General features: G+C 39.8%; 1 protein-coding gene across 5 annotated transcripts in view; it reads left to right on the top strand.

Moving 5' to 3' along the window:
• Nucleotides 1-17371, top strand: part of KIAA0232 (KIAA0232 ortholog) — a 59962-nt gene extending 42591 nt beyond the window's left edge. For 4 of the 5 annotated variants that reach the window (XM_064151508.1, XM_064151512.1, XM_064151513.1 and 1 more), the window contains 4 exons: nt 172-3469; nt 11664-11745; nt 13659-13756; nt 14686-17371. In XM_064151508.1, coding sequence (XP_064007578.1) covers nt 172-3469; nt 11664-11745; nt 13659-13756; nt 14686-14865 — 3658 coding nt within the window. In that variant the 3' untranslated portion in view covers nt 14866-17371. Of the gene's footprint in view, nt 1-171; nt 3470-11663; nt 11746-13658; nt 13757-14534 lie in introns of all 5 variants that reach the window. The other variant, XM_064151511.1, reaches the window with a different exon arrangement.
• The last annotated feature ends 858 nt before the right edge of the window (nt 17372-18229 follow it).

Raw genomic sequence — 18229 nt, forward strand, 5'->3', positions numbered from 1 at the left:
TTACTGTACAGATAAACAGTGCAATGAGTGGCATGTGCACATGTAGTACAAACTAGATTTTCTAGCAGTGAGTTTGGTAGTGTTTTGATCTGCTTTTTTAGTAATACTTTCTCACCTTAATACCTGTCTGAAGTTCTGTGATCTGAATGTCACCTTCTGTTTTGCTTTCAGGTACTATGAAGCATTTCCTCCTCTGTCTGAGAAGCCTGTTTGCCTGCAGGAAATTATGACTGTATGGAATAAATCCAAAGTATGCTCTTACTCTAGCTCCTCATCTTCATCCACTGTTCCACCAACTAGCACGGATACATCTTCTCCGAAGGACTGCAATAGTGAAAGTGAAGTAACTAAAGATAAAAGTAATAAAGTATCTGCCACTGTACAGGAGAGAGGCCAGCAGAAGAAAAGTAAAAATGAGAAAGAAAACAAATTTAGTAACAACACTGTTGAAGAGAAGCCCGTTTTGTACAAAAAGCAAGTCCGACATAAGTCTGAGGGAAAGATGCGTCCTCGTTCCTGGTCATCTGGGTCCAGTGAGGCTGGCTCGAGTTCTAGTGGTAATCAAGGTGAATACAAGTCGTCAGTGAAATGCATTAAAGTCAGACACAAAACAAGAGAGGTTCGAAATAAAAAAGGGCGTAATGGGCAAAGCAGGCTTGCAGTGAAATCTGGTGAAAAGGCTGATCGCAAAGTCCACAGCGGAAGCAGCAGCAGCAGTAGCAGCGGGTCCATCAAACAGCTGTGCAAAAGAGGTAAAAGGCCATTAAAAGAAATTGGAAGAAAAGAAGCTGGTGGTAGTGATGGAAAAGATTTGTATTTGGACAGCAGAAACGAAAAGGAATATAAAGAAGAACCCTTGTGGTACACTGAGCCGATTACAGAGTACTTTGTTCCTCTTAGCAGGAAAAGCAAGCTGGAGACGACGTACCGCAACAGAGAAGATCTATGTGGAGTATCATCAGAGGCTGTAGAAGAGTTGTCTGAATCAGTGCATGGTCTTTGTATTAGCAACAATAATATTCATAAAACATACCTCGCAGCAGGTACTTTCATTGATGGTCACTTTGTAGAAATGCCTGCAGTTCTAAATGAGGATATTGACCTCGCTGGGACCTCAATATGTTCTCAACAAGAGGACGACAAATATTTAGATGATGTTCATCTGTCAGAACTAACTCACTTCTATGAAGTGGATATTGATCAATCCATGTTGGATCCTGGTGCCTCAGATACGATGCAAGGGGAGAGTCGGATTTTAAATATGATTCGACAGAAGAGTCAAGAAAAAACTGATTTTGAGGCAGAATGTTGCATAGTGTTAGATGGAATGGAGTTGCAAGGGGAAAGTGCAATATGGACTGATTCGACCAGCTCTGTTGGTGCTGAAGGGTGGTTCTTGCAAGACCTTAGTAATTTAGCTCAATTTTGGGAGTGCTGCTCATCTTCTAGTTCTGGTGATGCAGATGGTGAAAGTTTTGGAGGAGATTCTCCAATCAGATTCTCTCCCATCTTAGACAGCACAATACTTAATTCACACATGCTTGCTGGCAATCAAGAGCTCTTTTCAGATATTAATGAAGGGTCTGGTATAAACTCTTGTTTTTCAGTGTTTGAAGTGCAATGCAGTAACTCTGTTTTACCATTTTCTTTTGAAACACTCAACTTGGGAAATGAAAATGCAGATTCTAGTAGCACTGCTAATATTCTTGGGAAAACACAGTCTAGATTGCTAATATGGACCAAAAATAGTGCCTTTGATGAAAATGAACACTGTTCCAATCTTTCAACGAGAACCTGTAGTCCATGGTCACACTCGGAAGAAACACGTTCAGACAATGAGACTTTAAATATTCCCTATGAAGAATCGACGCAATTTAACGCAGAAGATATTAATTATGTAGTTCCTAGAGTGTCTTCGAGTTATGTAGATGAAGAAATTCTAGATTTTTTGCCAGAAGAAACCTGCCAGCAACAAGCTAGAACTTTAGGAGAAATGCCCACTTTGGTATTCAAAACAAAATCTAAGCTAGAATCTGTCTGTGGTATTCAGCTAGAACAAAAAGCAGAAAGTAAAGACTATGACACTACACAAGGGTGTAGTGAAAGCAGTCCACGTGAAGATGGCTACAGCTCAGGGGTTATTAAAGATATTTGGACAAATATGACAGACAGAAATTCTGCAGCGATGGTAGAAATAGAAGGAATAGAAGATGAATTGTTTTCGACTGATGTAAATAATTATTGCTGCTGTTTGGATACAGAAGCAAAAGTTGAAACCCTCCAGGAGCCCAATAAAGCAGTGCAGAGATCAGAGTATCATCTTTGGGAAGGTCAAAAGGAGAATTTAGAGAAGAGAGCCTTTGTCTCAAGTGATTTATCGAAAGTAGATGGTGGTGATTATACTACACCGTCAAAACCTTGGGATGCTAACCAGGAGAAGGAAAACTCATTTATACTTGGTGGAGTGTATGGGGAGCTCAAAACATTTAACAGTGATGGAGAATGGGCGGTGGTGCCACCTGGTCACTCAAAAGGGAGCTTATTGCAGTGCGCAGCTTCTGATGTAGTGACAATAGCTGGTACAGATGTTTTTATGACTCCAGGTAATAGCTTTGCTCCCGGTCATAGGCAATTATGGAGGCCGTTTGTATCATTTGAACAGAATGAGCAATCCAAGAGTGGAGATAATGGATTAAATAAGGGGTTTTCTTTTATCTTCCATGAAGACTTACTGGGAGCTTGTGGTAACTTTCAAGTTGAAGAACCAGGGCTTGAATACTCATTCTCTTCCTTTGACCTGAACAATCCATTTTCACAAGTTCTTCATGTAGAGTGTTCGTTTGAGCCAGAAGGAATTGCATCTTTCAGCCCTAGTTTTAAACCCAAGTCAATCCTGTGCTCTGATTCAGACAGCGAGGTTTTACACCCCAGGATATGCGGTGTTGATCGAACGCAGTACAGGGCTATACGCATTTCTCCAAGGACTCACTTTCGCCCAATTTCTGCATCTGAACTTTCTCCAGGTGGTGGAAGTGAGTCAGAATTTGAGTCAGAAAAAGATGAGGGAGGTATTGCTGTCCCTTCTCAAGTAGATGTATTTGAGGATCCACAAGCAGATCTCAAACCTCTGGAAGAAGATGCAGAAAAAGAAGGGCATTATTATGGAAAATCAGAGCTTGAATCTGGAAAATTCCTTCCCAGATTAAAAAAGTCTGGAATGGAGAAGAGTGCACAAACATCATTGGATTCCCAAGAAGAGTCAGCTGGGATATTGCCAATAGGAAGCCAAGATCCCTGTTTAGAATGCAGCATGAAAGAATCTGTAGATGGGAGGGCGATGGAGAGCTCTAAAGTAAACTGCAGAATAGTGGAGCCACGTGAGGAGACTGGCAGGTTCTGCAGTTGTAAAGCAGGGTGCCATTTCCCCACGTACGAGGATAATCCTGTTTCTTCAGGAGAGCTTGAAGAGGTATGTAGCTATATAAAATTACAGAGTTTGCAGCTGGCAGCTGATAACCAGCAGTTTGTCATGTGACAGTTTGATTTCAGTGTTTATAATTGTGTAGTTCTCTAGACAAAATAGAGTTTTGTAGAAACACTGGAGGTTCCATCTGAACAGCAGGAAAACCTGTCGTGGTGATCTAGCACTGGCACAGGTTGCACAAGAAGATTGTAGAGTCTCATGCTTGGAGATACTCAAAAGATGTCAGGATGTGGTCTTGGGTAATCTATTCTAGATGGTGCAGCTTGAGCAAGGGGCAGTTGGACATGATGTGACCTCCAGAGTTCTCTTTGAACCTCAGTCGTTCTGTGATCGTGTGAAAAACCATCTTCAGGCATTACGGTGTCATCTTGCATACCTTTAGGAATATATGCATGTGTACACTCATGTGACTTTAAAGTCTGTTTACCTTAGGTTTTTAGCTTATCTGATTTACATATAATAGGTTAAAATGTGCATAACATTTGAGTACTGAGGTGTTACTGATCTTGACTCGAACCTATTGTGAAATTTTGAAAAGGAAGATCTGAAGTCAGTCTTTTCAGTATAGTTACTTCCAAGCAGAAGAATTTGGAGTGGGTTGAATTATCAGGTGTAAAGAAAAGAAAGCAAAGAAAGACTTGATTGTCTGGAAATCAAAATATTCTCTTATTGGCATAGACACAAAAAGAAACAAAACATGGATGCAAAATATCCATCACAGTACTGTAAGGAGGCCTAACTGTAACTGTTAAGCTCAGTTTTCTTGTAGGTAATCGTAGCCATATATTAAGAGCAGAAATCCTCTCCATGCAAAAATACTCAAGTGTTTCTTGCTGTGAGCTCCTTCTGCTCTTGAGAGCAAGTTCTTGACCAACAAAATAATTTATTTGTGCAGCCAGCCCAGGGGTATTGTCTGGACAGTTGTAAGATGCATCTTCTATTTTCTCTTCAGCCTCCTCTTGTACATCCTCAGCAGTTGTACTGTCTGTGTTAGAAGGAAGTTTGTTTCAATTTCAAATTCAGAGTTGCACCTAGTTCATGTGGCCTGATTATGCTCTTCCGATTTAGGTTTGAAATGCTAACTCCTGTATGGGAAAGCTAACCTGTCTCTTGCTAAAACTAAAGCTATCCTGTTTCTTAAATAAAATCAGAATTCCTTGTTTTCCTCCTTCCCTATTCTCCTCTCATACTCCTTTAAGTTTATTGCTATTGCGACTTCTTTTCCCAGTGTCAGTGAGTTGTTGTTTGCTGCTTGCAGGAGAGAATCTGATTTGTGACTTTTTTCAAGACCCTTTCTAGATATCTTGGTTCCTTCTGCTCTGTTAAATTGATGTTGAAGTGGTTCCAAAATTCTTTACTGGAATTTCTGTTTGTGCCAGGCCTTGCAAAATGAATCACCAAAACAATCAATTGACTTAGACTGTAAGTCAGGACAGATTCTGGAGTTACCTTTACTAGGGTTAGCAGGATCTAATATCGTTGTGCAGCAGGGCATAATGAATGATAAAAAAAAAAAGCTTTGGTAGTGAGTAGTGATCAGGAAGGTCTGATTTTAAGTTCTTTAGTACAAAAGGAACACTAAATACTACCCTTGCTCAGGTTTGTAGGTATTTTCATAGCTTCAAAGTTAAAAGTACGAGGTGCCAACAGCTGCCTCAGCAGTCTAGACTCCAATTTGGTTTGCAGTTAGGCTCTTCCTGGAGGGGCTTGAGAAGCCAATTACATCTTAAACCTGGGTTAACTATCCCTCTGTATCAGTGTGTCTCCAGAGGATGTGGGCACACTCTGGGCTTTTCTAAGAGCCATTAGTGTGCATCTGAAGATAATTGGATTTTTGGCATGAGATGATTCATATACATTTATTGTAGTTAAATTTCTCTGTGCAAGATGAGGTTGTTTTAAGCATTAAAATATTTAATATGCTAATGATACTAATTTTTTTGAGTGTTAAACAAAATCAATATGAAATACCTTGAGTCAGAACAGGTTAGGAGAAACATTCTTCCTGCACATCCCCAGCATGTACATGAATGGGAAAAAGAGTTGTAGCTTGAGCAGAGGCTATGAAATGGACTGATTAGTACAGATAATATTTGTAAATAGCTTTTTTAAAATCAACTTCTGTGCTTTCTTTTGTTGACTTATGACAAAATAAATCGCTGTTAGCTGACAGCAAGTTTGAGTTGTGTCCTGAGGTGCTGTCAATATTTTTGCATCAATAGTGGATGTGAAAATAGGAACGTAGAGCATTAGAGTAATAGTGACACATCCTGGTTTGCACCTTAGAAACCTACATTGTGTACATGCTGTGCAAACACCTTTGAATGCCTCCTGTTTGCAAGACTTGGGAGATCGTGGTTCAGTTTCCTCCCTCTTACCTTCTATGTTAGAGCACTTCTTTTAGAATTACAGTATATTTTACTGCAGGACTTTGCTGATAGCTCCTGCAGGAGTTTTTTACAAGTGCATGGTAAAAAAACCAACCAAACAAAACCAACAAACCCAACCCCCAAAAAACCCAAACAACCAAGATAAAAAAAGTCAACCGAACAAAAAGTCAAACCCAACACATACAAACCCAAAACAAAACAAACTCCCCACCCCATCCACTCCCCCTCCCCCTCCACACACACACACACCTTGACCCTCCAAACATCAAGAGCAAACCATACAAAAAATGCCCTCACAAGTAGAGTCCTCTAAGAGTTCTTCCAAGTAAATGCTCTTGCATTTAGCTGTGGAGTGGTGGTGAGTACACAACCGTATCCAGTTAGTGATCTCAGAATGTAACAGCCCCAAATATCTTATCAGCAAATCTGAGGCTCTGATCTAGAAGATGTGTCCTAGGAATGCTTATCCTCGTGAGTCCTTGTGGTGGATACAGAGACTGGTGGGGATTTTTTGGGGTCAGTCTCCATGTGCCTAGGATGGTGCATTAGGAAATTTTCCTGGCAAAACACATCTTTATGGAGCTCATGACTTACCTGGCCTGTTAGAGTTGGTGAGACACTTGCTTGACAGGAGTAGTGCTATGTAAGTGCGGAAGTCTTTTAGGAAGGGTGGCAAGAGAAGGGAAGAGAGGTGTCTTACATTGGTTCCAAGGTCAATAATGTAGACAGAAACTGCCATGAACCTGGATAGTGAAAAAAAAAGACAATTCAGAGGCATCTGGGCCTTAAAACCAGGATAATCAAGTTAAAGACAACATAGAGTTGTTGTTTTTTTTTTCTGGTCTGGACCATAACATTTTCATATGGAATCAAAAGATTGTTAAATTGGAGAAAGTGTCTGCCCAACAGGGGCAAATGCAAACTTCTAAAGAAAACAATCATCCTCAGAAATGCAGTGTGAGGAATGATAGATGAGGAAACTGAAACAGAAAATCATCTTTCAAAAGGTCATAAGCTGGGAATACAAGGGGAATGTCACACTGCAAAAGACAGCGACATAGTGGTATATAAATAGGAATGCCCTTTTCTAAGGGGGAAAGAAATTGCTCCTCTCTAACTGGAACTGCAAAGCCTTCTGCTGGAGTACCAGGCTTAGCTCCCATTACCTTGTATCAAGAAAGACGTCCTGAGGAGAGCAACACAAAGATCGCTGCCTTTGGAAAATAGTGAAGGAACTGGGTTGGTTTAGCTCAGGAAAAGAAGAACTTGCAAAAGAATCCAGCAGCTTTGCAGAAGCTCAGATACAGGAGATCAGGAAGAAGGTATGCTTGTCTTGTAGGCTCTGGTATGTGCAAAGGAGGTGAATGTCATGACCTTCAGTCATGGGGAAACTGAAGAAAAAGAATTCCAGCCAGAAAACCAGCTTACTATAGTGCCCAGTTATTTTTATGGAAGCAATGGGAATTCTCTCTCAAAGAGATTTAGAGTTTTGGAAATTGTGCATTGCAGTTGTGTGAGTAGAGACCAGTGATCTCTTAGGGACCCTTACATATCTTTTCAGTGATGTCTGAGAATTAGGAGACTGACAAATAAGTGTTAAGAATATAATGTCTACACTTAGCTCCCTTTGTGACCAGCTTCTTGATCCAGATATATCTTCCCTGGGTAGCTGAAGAACTAAAATTAGGATGTGTTCCTTTGGAATGGGACTCAATGGGTTCATTGCTGCTTTGACTTCTAAATTATTCACAGGTTTCTTGTATTGGTTCTGATAGTAAGGGTCTGCCAAGTAGGTTCAAGGACATTTGTACTGACAGATTAATATGACTTTTTCTGTACTTGGTTATGAAACTGTCAGTTGTAACACTTCAGGTAATACTCAGATTATAATGAGGCTTGAATGCTTCTTCTGTTTCCATTCTGCAAAACTCTTGTCACTGCCTCAATCCTTATCAGCATGCATTCTGAAAGAGCAGAAATAGTCAATGCTGGTGTTTTCACATTAGTATCTGAAGCTCAGTCTATCATGAAAGGCTTAACAATTTAGATAAAAAATAATAGCTAATAAGGTGAGTAGCTAGAAAGCTTAATAAAAATGTTCATAAAATATAGGGAGCAACTTTTGTTTCAAGACTTGCAGGCAGATGACCTTTAAAGTGTAGATTCCAGCTCTGAGAAGATGCTTTGCTTAAATTCTGCTAGAAGAATCAAATTCTAACTAATGTAACTTTTCTGATTAGCAAATGACTAATCTGCCATATGAACTTGCTGTGGACTTTTGTTTGTAACTCTAGGGAAAAGAAATCAACAAAACTGATTGCTGCCTCCTACAAAATAATTAAAGAACAGCAAAAAAGAAAAGTCATACTAATAATATGTAGACTGTTGATGAATCGAGATTCAGGTTAAGTGCATCTTCTGTACTTAACAAGTTAATGTGTTCTTGGTGGAGAAAAAAAGAAGTGTTGTGTATTGGTCTCAAAGAAATTTGTATGAGGTTGCAAAATAGAACTGTCATTTTCTACCAAGAAGAAATAAAGTAATTGCTTAATTAACTACTTGCATGAGCAACCAAGCTTTCACTTGAGCAGCAATATTTATGTGTATATATACATAACAAAAATAAAACCAATCATTTGGGGTTTGTGGAGATTCTTAATTTATCAACATGAATTTCCCTTTTAATACATCTGGATACATAAGGAGAAGGAACCCCACCCATCCCCTGTCCTCCCCACATTTCTCCTACCTGTTGTTCCTTGGCTTTTCCATTACCCAGACGGGTAAGAAAAAGCTCACACTGGAGATGTGACAGTGCCAGTATTTTGTCATAAGCCTGGGTGGTTTTTCCTTGCATTCTGCTTTCATACTTCTAGATTTGGTCTTTCTCAGCTTTGTTAATCATTATTCCCTCACCTGCCTAAATGCTCTAGAAGTCAATTTAGTATCCTGTCATACAAGAACTTCAGTTAAATTTCAGCTGTGTCAGCAAACCAGCAGTACCACTCCACTGTGCTGTTTATCAGGCTGCCTACTGGTCACAGCTGAAAACCTGCTGTGGTGGATGTGTCCCTTGCTGTAGGGAGTTTGGAACATTTTATGCAAGCGAAATGAGGGAAAGAGCCAAATGCTGCTTCTGGTAGGCTTGGCTCCCCACTCTTTAAGTGTGTCAAACATGCCCTGTCCTTTTGCCCAGATCCATGTAACATGGTATCCTGCTGCATTCTTCCCATACAGCTTCAGCAGCTCAGGAGCTGCTGGCATAGCAGTTGTGAGGAGAAAGAAGTAATGCAGTAACACTGTAGTAATTGTCCTTGGCTGCTTGATTGTATTTGTGCGAGTGAAAATGATGAGGAATAATCTCATCAGCTGTAGGAAATGACAGTCACAGTGCAGGAAATTTCTTTCACTTCTCTACTTGTTTTTCTGTTTATTCAGTTGCATCCCTAAACTGCTGAATTGTGTTTCCATTGTGATGCTGGAGATAAAATACCCTGTTTAAAATGGTCATTATCTACTTGAACCTACAAGGTCTTTTCTTCATGTTAGCTGCTTTACTCCAGCTAGATTACAGAGTCATTCCACTGTTACTTGATCTTTGAAGAGCACTAGATTATTTTGGTTGAACAAAACCCTAATACTTTAGAAAATACTTGTACTGATGTTTGCAGTCTGATTGTTGTTTTGTGTACCAGAGGTTTCATGGGAAATTCTGGATGAAAGACCCAAGTGAACAGTTCTGTTGTATGTAGTCCTTAGAAAGGTTCACTTGAGAAAACAGACGTAAAATGATTATGGAAGAACAAATGTGAGCAAGATGCCAATCAAAGACATACAAATGTGATTTAAAGTTTTGAAATACCAATCAAAATGATTTGCTTTCTGTTGTTGGCTTAGCTCTCGGTATGGGAGAGGTAATGGGGACAGAAGCAGAAGTGTAGTTTTCTCAGTTTCATGGTGCCAAACTGTGCAATTAGAGTAAACATCTGAGCAGTTGTAGAAAAAAATGTTTTCTTTCAGCTCCTGCCCTCCATCCCCTCCCAACCAAAACCCTAAGTGGCTTTAGTTTGGATAATGGGTCTTCCTACATTTGTCCTTTTGCTTTATGCATCTGACCTCAATGGTGGTTTAGAAACCACAACTGTTCTTCCTCAAAGGCCAGTGTGGGGACAAGAGGTCAAAGTCTGAGCTCAAGCTGAAATCTTGCTGAGCTGTTTTGTGTTCAGCTGGGAGAAGCATGTCTCTGGTTTTCTCAGCTCTTCTGGGAGGCAGCCTGCAGCTAGCATCAGTTGTCACTGAGCCATCCTGAAGCAGCTAGGTAGGCTCTGATGATGACTCAGCCCTGGGAGCAAGACCACTGTAACTTGTTTGCTGCTAGAAGACTCCATCTGGCTTTGCTGATAACCTACTGGGGTTCATCCAGCTTGTCACATGTGCAGGTGTGACACCAGCCAAGTGAGAAACTTTGAAGTTAATAAAGCATTGTGCCTGTGGAGTTATTGATGCCTCTATCTATAGTTAGCAGCAGAGTGAGGCTTCCACGATTGAATTTATTTTTAAACTCCCAGATTTCTTATCAAGTCCTGCTTCAAATATGTTAAAGCTTGCTTGTTTTCCTTCATTCTTTCCTTCTATGGCTTAACCTTCTCAGAACTCCCTCTTCTGGAGGTGGGGTCTGAAGATTTTGGAGAGCAGTTCCGAAAGGACTGTTCCTCAGCGTTAGGAGAGGAAATAGATAGATTTTTAATAGTCATTACAGCAGAATCTTGCAGGGAAGAAGGTTTAATCTGGCACATGCTTCTGGGTTAGAGCACTTGAGTTGCTCATTTGATTTGAGATTATTTTATTAAGTAATAAATAAAGTTTAGGTTTTATAGGTGTGCAGTTCTACAGTAGCTACAGTAGCTTAGGCAGGAACAAAAGGAGGCTTCTGATTTTCCATGCGTAAGTGTTCTAAGGTTTACAGAGATACTCAGTGCTGATGCTTATTTGTTAATGGTTTTAGTAGCTACCTGCACTGTAGTTTGGTTTTGACTCATTCTATCTTATGAGACCTACAGGGGATGTTACAGGCTGGTGTTCTCTTTGGAAGGTTGATGGAGTTACCAAAAGAAGTGACATGTCTGTTGTGACAAACCTTTGGTATTTTAGCCACGTCTGTTAATTCCATAAGGAAAGGGCTCTGGCAAACATAAGTTAGCATTAAGATAGGGGATGAGGGGAGTATCTAGGCATTTGTAGCGAGTAGATTATATTTAGCATAAAGACAAACTATTAATCATCCTTGTAACCACTTTTTCCTCACATCAGCATGTTAATTCTCTGGTTGAATTTTCTATTGGCCCATTGATGGTTCTGCCTCAAACACTGAATTTTGCTGCTTTCTGTTGGCTTTTAGTTTTGTTTTACTGAACTATTGATCACATTGCCTAATGTTGCATCGTATTTTCATCTCTTCAGTAGCTATCCAGTCTCTCTTTTGTTTTCTTCTTAGAATAGAAAGTGTAGGGCTGGAATTTATCTTTTTGTTCTGGATTTGCAAAGCTCCATACGGGCAAAGTGTGAGCCTCTGCATGGCATCCATGCAGGCTGCAGGCGTTCAGATTGTGGTGTTCTGTAGTCTGAGTCCTTTGCCCTTAGCATTAGAAATTGAGCAGCGTGACCTGTAAGGCCTGGTAAATCACTTGTTACACCAGAGTTTCCTCCTTTCCATGTAAGTATGTGATTGATGGCATAATGTAGTATGATTATTGTCTAAACACTTTCCTATATTGAATACTAATCTGCAGAGAATGAGTGGCAGCCAGGAAAAGCAATGCTGGTGGGAAAAGGCGCTCTATTCTCCCCTTTTTCCTGCGTCACAGTGTGAAGGTAAGAAGCAATGCCTGTTTGAATTGACTTGCTGTTAGAATGAAATGCTCTTTTTTAGGGTTGCAATTGTTGCAGGCAAGTTAGAACTGCCATCCATATTTAAAATAAACCAGTAAGCTTCCATCAGAAATTCTCTTCTCTGAGAGAGAATTGGGATGCTTCAGATAAATTTTAAGCTTCTAAATAGCTTTTAAATGAAAGGACTTTTCAAATAGTCTTAATATTTATGCAAATTTTCTTAATTCCGGAGTCTGGAATTAAGTAAATGTGATATTAATCTCTGACATTTTTGGTATGTTTAGTATGTTTCAACCCTAATAATACTTATTAGGTAGCTGATTTATAAGAATATTAAAACATGATAATAGCCATAAATAACGGGCCAGTTATTCAGTGAATGTGTGGAATTTCTCTCAAGCTGAGAAGGAGAGGGATTTGCCTCTTGGCCACCCCTTTCACAATGACAATCTGAGAGTTTTTCTGTCCTGCACAGAGAGTTAAGTCCAGTGTGGGCAGGCAGGCAGCTGGCAGGCTGGAGCAGGTGTACTTCCAACACTCTCTGTTGCCTCCCAAGAATTCATACTATCTGACAGCTGGCTTAAGCCCAGGTTTTCAGTGGGCAGGCAAGAATCCAGACAGGGTTGGGGTTTTTTGTCTGCAATACCAGTTTACCTTTGAACGAGAAGGCAGGGAGCTAAATAATGAATTTTTGTGTACTGCATTTACAGGCTCTCTGATGCTTTCTGCTGGCAGAGGCTCAGTTCAAAAAACATTTGAACAAAGACCCAGTTCCTTATAATCTGGAAGCAGATTATCCAGTGGAGTGCACATTAATGTGCAGCCAACTAAACTGTGTTCTCTCCTATACTTTGGTCTTCAGGACTGTTGGGGTTACTCTGAAGAACCTCTTAACTTACTTCACTCCCAACTACTGCAAGGTGTTTGCACAGTGAGAGAGAATAGATCGATTCCTCCTGGACTGGTCACAGAACCACCATATTAAAAAACATATATACGTTTTGCAAAGTCATGGTTCTTTTTTTTCACGGTGTCAACTGCAGAGGTCTAAGAGCAAATGCAGTGACCCACATTCTTGCGCGTGTATTTCGTAAAGTAATCCTTGCGTCCCTGCGAGATGCTGACATCTGCTGGTGAACCTGCTTAGCTCTGCAAGTGTCTCACCGCCTTTTTGTCAGAGGCAGGCAGAATACACAGTGTAAAATGCGATGAAGTCCAGAAGCTGCCTGACACAGTGGGGGAATTTCTGTGAAGCAGAACAGCTGCAGGATTTCCTCTTCTAGACTGAAGTTTAGCAAAACCAGTTCTTTATCCTCGGAGTCGTTCTTTGACAGATCTTTAGCCGTGTCTAGTTTACTGTATGGGTATTTTTGTATATGGATATTGATGCATGTGATCCGTAGACATATCTATATGATGAACATTCATATTACAGTTGAATATTAAAGTAGAGACCACAGTCATTCACATCACCTTTGGTGGGGTTTTTTGAGCTTCAGTCCAGATCGGGCTGCTGCTGCAGTATATTTTGTGTGGGTATAGAAGTGGGAATGATCTGGAGCACTGTGCAGTATCAGCATTTATAATAGAAAAGTCATTCCTGCACTTTGTACCTTACTGCTTTAGATATTTTCATCAAGTAGCTTCTTTTTGTTGTCATTTGGTTTCCCAGGTAAGAGCTGATGAAGCTTCCATGAGGTATTATGCTTAGCTCTTTAAAGACACGAGACTATAAAAGTGTGTGTGTCCCCTGCTACAAACACAGAGTTATGATTCATAGAGTGTGAATTTGAAGAATACTTCTCTACATTTTGGCTAAACATAAATAACAGTGTTCCTCAATTCTGTTTTTTCTTCCTTTTTCCTCTGGAACACCCCCACAAACACAATGTAAGAGTGTTACACAAATGCCAAGGCAGAGAATGGTGTAGGAGACTTTGCAGATGTAAAGGAAATATCCAATGATGATGAACATCTTTTAGATTTTAATATGGTAAGTTTGCCATTGGTTTGGGGGAGGAGGTTTTTTTGGTTACTTTTTAACACTGTGCTGCTACAGCTTTACTTTCATCACAGTTTTCAGTCTGGCCTCAAATTCCTGCGAAAACCTTCAAAAGCTTTTCTTTCCTTGCTGTGCTTTTTAATCTCCTCTGACTCTTGGGCATTCTTCTGCAGATTCCTGAAAGTGCCGTGCTTTGGGGACTACAGCCCTTTGTAAACAGTTGAGCAGTTAAACTCTGTTTCCTTTGGGAACACTTGGTTCTCGCTTGTCCTGTGTCTTCTTTTCCTCAGTTTACCTCAGTAAGCTGGAATGGGCTGATGTGCATGATGAGGGCAGGAAAGGCCAGTAACTAAAGGTGTAAATATCATGTGTGCTGAATTCTGTTCTGCTTACAAGCAAAATTCCTTGATTTTTTTTTTTCTGTAGGGAAAATATGTCACATTCACATGCACTTAGTGATATACTTGTAAACTTTATAGTGACAGCACTTCAGCTTACACTCTGACATGCCTGCTGGAGCTGTCCTGATTCAGCTGTAAATACATTGGGTTTGCTTAAGTTCAGTCAGACCTGTGTTGTGTTTTCTGCGTATTTAACACTTGGTATCAGATTGAGGAGGTAACTTTTGCAGTAATTTCCTAACATGACCTGTGATAATGATACATTATAACCAAGTTCACTTTTGATTCTCTTGCTGTTTTGTGCAAATCCTAGAATTAAGGAATAGGACAAAATAATGAAAGCCCCACTTTTTTTTTCCATTCTGCAGTCCTTTCTACATAGTCAGGAAGGAGGAGGACTTGCCCTGTAATTGTGACATCTCTCCTGAACAACTACAAATCTATCTAACCTCCCAGCCCAGAAAAATACAAGCATGTTCTTTATTGTTCCACATCAACACTGTCAGTTTAAATCCTTAGGTTTCTTCTGTTTATGAAGCAAGATGTGCAGATGATATAAATGCTGAGGCAAAACCAAATGGCTTCAGGAAGAAGATCTACTCCAGTGATAGCTCCAGCTCTGAAGACACAGCTTCAGAAGGTGGAAGTGAATGGGCTGATCCGTGTGAGGAGGAGCTTTTTTCTCGAACTCAACTATAGAAACTGCAGAGTAGAACAGATGATTTAAAAAATAACATGAGATGGAAAACTATCCTTCTTGAGGGTCTGTAGCTCTAAACAACTTGAGTTTCCTCTTCAGTTAATGGATTCAGATGTGTATTTATCTTTCTCTTCTTGCTTATTTTGTAGATGAGGACACAGCTGTCCTGTTGAAGGTCTTTTTTTTTTCCCCTTCCCTCCCCCCCCCCCAAAAAAAAAAGAAAAAGAAAAAAACAAATTGTTACATTCTTGGCTCTTTGAACTAGGCTAGATTGTGTTGTCAAATCAAGAATGGATGTGCATGTGCTTGTCTTAGTAGTACCACTGCTTTTTTGCATCTTAATTGCAGTTATTTTCATTCGTAACTGTAGCCCTACCACTATGACTATCTTAGCATCGCAGTGTCTACAACTACTTCTGCTATTCAGAGACTTCAGCTTTCTGCACATTAGGCTTTGTTCTTTAAGAACTGGGAGATAAATACTTAACACTGTAATCTATCAGTGCCTTTCTGAATGCAGGAGAAAAGCATGAGTGATTTGTCCAGTCTTCATTCAGTAAATCATAACTTTGAAGTAGGAACAACAGGGTTGTGCTTTAGAGACTAAAAGAAACTGTGTTTTCTATCCTATGATTCCCCCTCCCGCAAACCAACACTGAGGATACCATGGTTTGTATTTTTGCTAACTGGAGAAGCCAAGGATTTTTGTAGGTATGGAGGCAATGTGGGGTTGTTTTGGTTTGGTTTTTTTTTTCCCTTTCCCATGCCCTCTCCCCCTTCCCCCTCCCCCCCTCCTTTTTTTTTTTTTTTTTTTTTTGTCCTTTTTAGCAACTTACCAATGTGGGCCAGAAGATTTAAAAAGTAACACCAAAAATAATTAACCACTGGGGTGATGTGTGGATTGTTGTGAATTCTGTACTGAGTAATGAGAACGTTGTCCTGTTGTGGGTGATGGCGTTCATGTAACCTGCAAAAGCATCCTGAACTCGAGCCTGAATGACTGAAACTGTCTGACATGCTCAGTGTTGAGTGTTTAAATGCCAAGGGTCAGTGCTTGACTTGAAAGAAATCCTGTGGCTGCTGCAGTTAGCTGCTGTTGTGGCTGTAATTTAGTAAATCTCGTAGCTCATTTTGTGTTTCTGAGAGAATGTGTGGGGCAAGTTCTGTGTGTGGTGGGTGGGGGTAGGGAAGGTGATGGACTTACAGCATACACGTGTGATTGCAGTAGTGATTGTTGCTTTATGTGACTTGCTTTTAAATTTTATTTTGTTAACTTAGTCAATACATTGTCAAGTTGCATCTGTACAGGACTATCAACTCCTTGTGCTTTTAACACATTATGCAAAATGTATAAGCCAGGAGGAGCAATATTTGCAAAACTGAACATTAAGTTTTTACCAACTCACAGTTTAAACAACAACAACTAACTAGTCTATACAATAGCAGCATGTCTATAACATCAGGAAATGCAGAAAGTCCCATACTGACTTGAAAAGCTGAACCACTCATTTTGACAGGCAATAAACCTCATGAAAACTATAGCTGTTTGAAATGGGAGCTGAACTGCCTTTGAAATATGTTCTGTGCTAGAAGAGGTTTCTGAGTAACTAGGTTTTGTTGCCTTTATTCAATTAGGATGTAAGATGAGGCTGGAAAACCCTGTCACTGTACAAGGCTTTTGTTTGGATCCTTACTTAAAATTGGCTTGATTTGTCCTTACCCAGGGACTTTCTCTTGGTCCTCCTCTTCAACAATGTTTTAGGGTTTGTAGTCATACAACAAATCTTCGGACACTTTAGTGTTTAATTTATTTGCAGACATTGGATAGGTTTTTATATATTTTACTTTATTCTGGAGCTTCCTTGAGAGGTTATCACCTGCACTGAGAACTAGTTAACTGTAACATGAAAGTAAAAAAAAAAACCAACTTTACACACAAATTCTTCAAATCACTACAGTGGAGAATGGAATAGAACTTCATTTGACAACAACAAATGACCAAATGGACATATTTCAAATACAAACTTCAGCTCAGTTAATTTTGGCTAGAGCTGCTTCTCGGGTGAGAAAGGGCTCAAAACCAGCAAAGGTGCTGCTGATAGTTACATGTTGGCATGTAATAACTCCAGCACCTTTGGGGAAAATAAAATCCTGTGTTGAGCTTAGGCAATAACAAATTGTCTTTACTTGTTTTCATAGTTTAATGGCTAAAGCTCTAAATCTTTCAGTGAGAGTTGAAGTGTGGTTTTTAGTTTTTCTATATGGATAGAAACACACAACAACAACAGCATTAAAGGTTGGCAAACGCTGAACCGCACTGTGGTATGAAGCGCATTGCATATCCATAGCACTGAAGTATCAGTTTTCCATTCCTGGGCTGAAATTTGTTTCTACTTTTTGCTTCAAGTGGTTGTATTGTTCTGATTTCACGTACACCAGAGTAACTGATTTTGTTTTCTTGTGGAGTTACTTAACACCAAATAAAAATAAAAAAGGACAATTGGATGGTGTGTGTGCGTGTTCATTTTCTGTGCTGACGTGGGTACAGGTACAACATGGCAGTGAAGCATGAAACCTGGAGAGGGAGTATGAGCTATCTCATTTGGGAGCCCTTTTCATTGCTAGAATGTTTTAATCTGCTTTTTATCCTTTTTCAATACAAGCCAGGAAAATAAAAACCACTGCATGTGATGTTTCTGAGAAATACAAAATATGCTTAGTTCCCACTTTATGATATTTTCTACAAAAATAATTAATTCCAGAAATTCATCTGTAACGACATTTTCACCTTTGGAGAACATGAAGCCTTTTGCAAAAAAGAAAAGAAATAAAATAAAACCACCAAAGCCACCCAAACAAAACCAACCAACCGAAAACCAACAGACAAACCAAGCAAACCTAGACCCTTTCTCAGGTAACAGCGGAAGAGCTTTTATACAGTGTGGGATCTATAGCAGACATTTATTTCTGTTTTGAACTTGTGTTTGGTCATTGCCTCTCTTCTACTTTTGGAAGATCTGCATCTGTGGCAAGAAAATAGACTCCTAACTCCATGGCCAGGCCTCTTTTGAAAAGATCAAAAAAGACTCAGTTTTCATCAGCTGAGTGGAAAGGTGCATTATATGGGTTCATTTACAGCCACAATGCCTTAGGATTCCATAGAATGAATCCTGAATTAGAAGTGCCATGAAAACAACCCATAAAGACACACAGGAAACAGGGGAGGAGAATTGCTCTCTAAGGTCCTTGGGTGAACACTTTTGTTCCTTAGTATCTGGCATGCTTTAAACTTGGTAGTTGAAATTGTCATCAATTATTGAGCTTATTGAAGATGCTTGATAAAAGAATTTATCCACCAGGCCT

The sequence above is a fragment of the Pogoniulus pusillus genome, chromosome 11 (assembly GCF_015220805.1).
Source record: "Pogoniulus pusillus isolate bPogPus1 chromosome 11, bPogPus1.pri, whole genome shotgun sequence".
Taxonomy (NCBI): Eukaryota; Metazoa; Chordata; class Aves; order Piciformes; family Lybiidae; genus Pogoniulus; species Pogoniulus pusillus.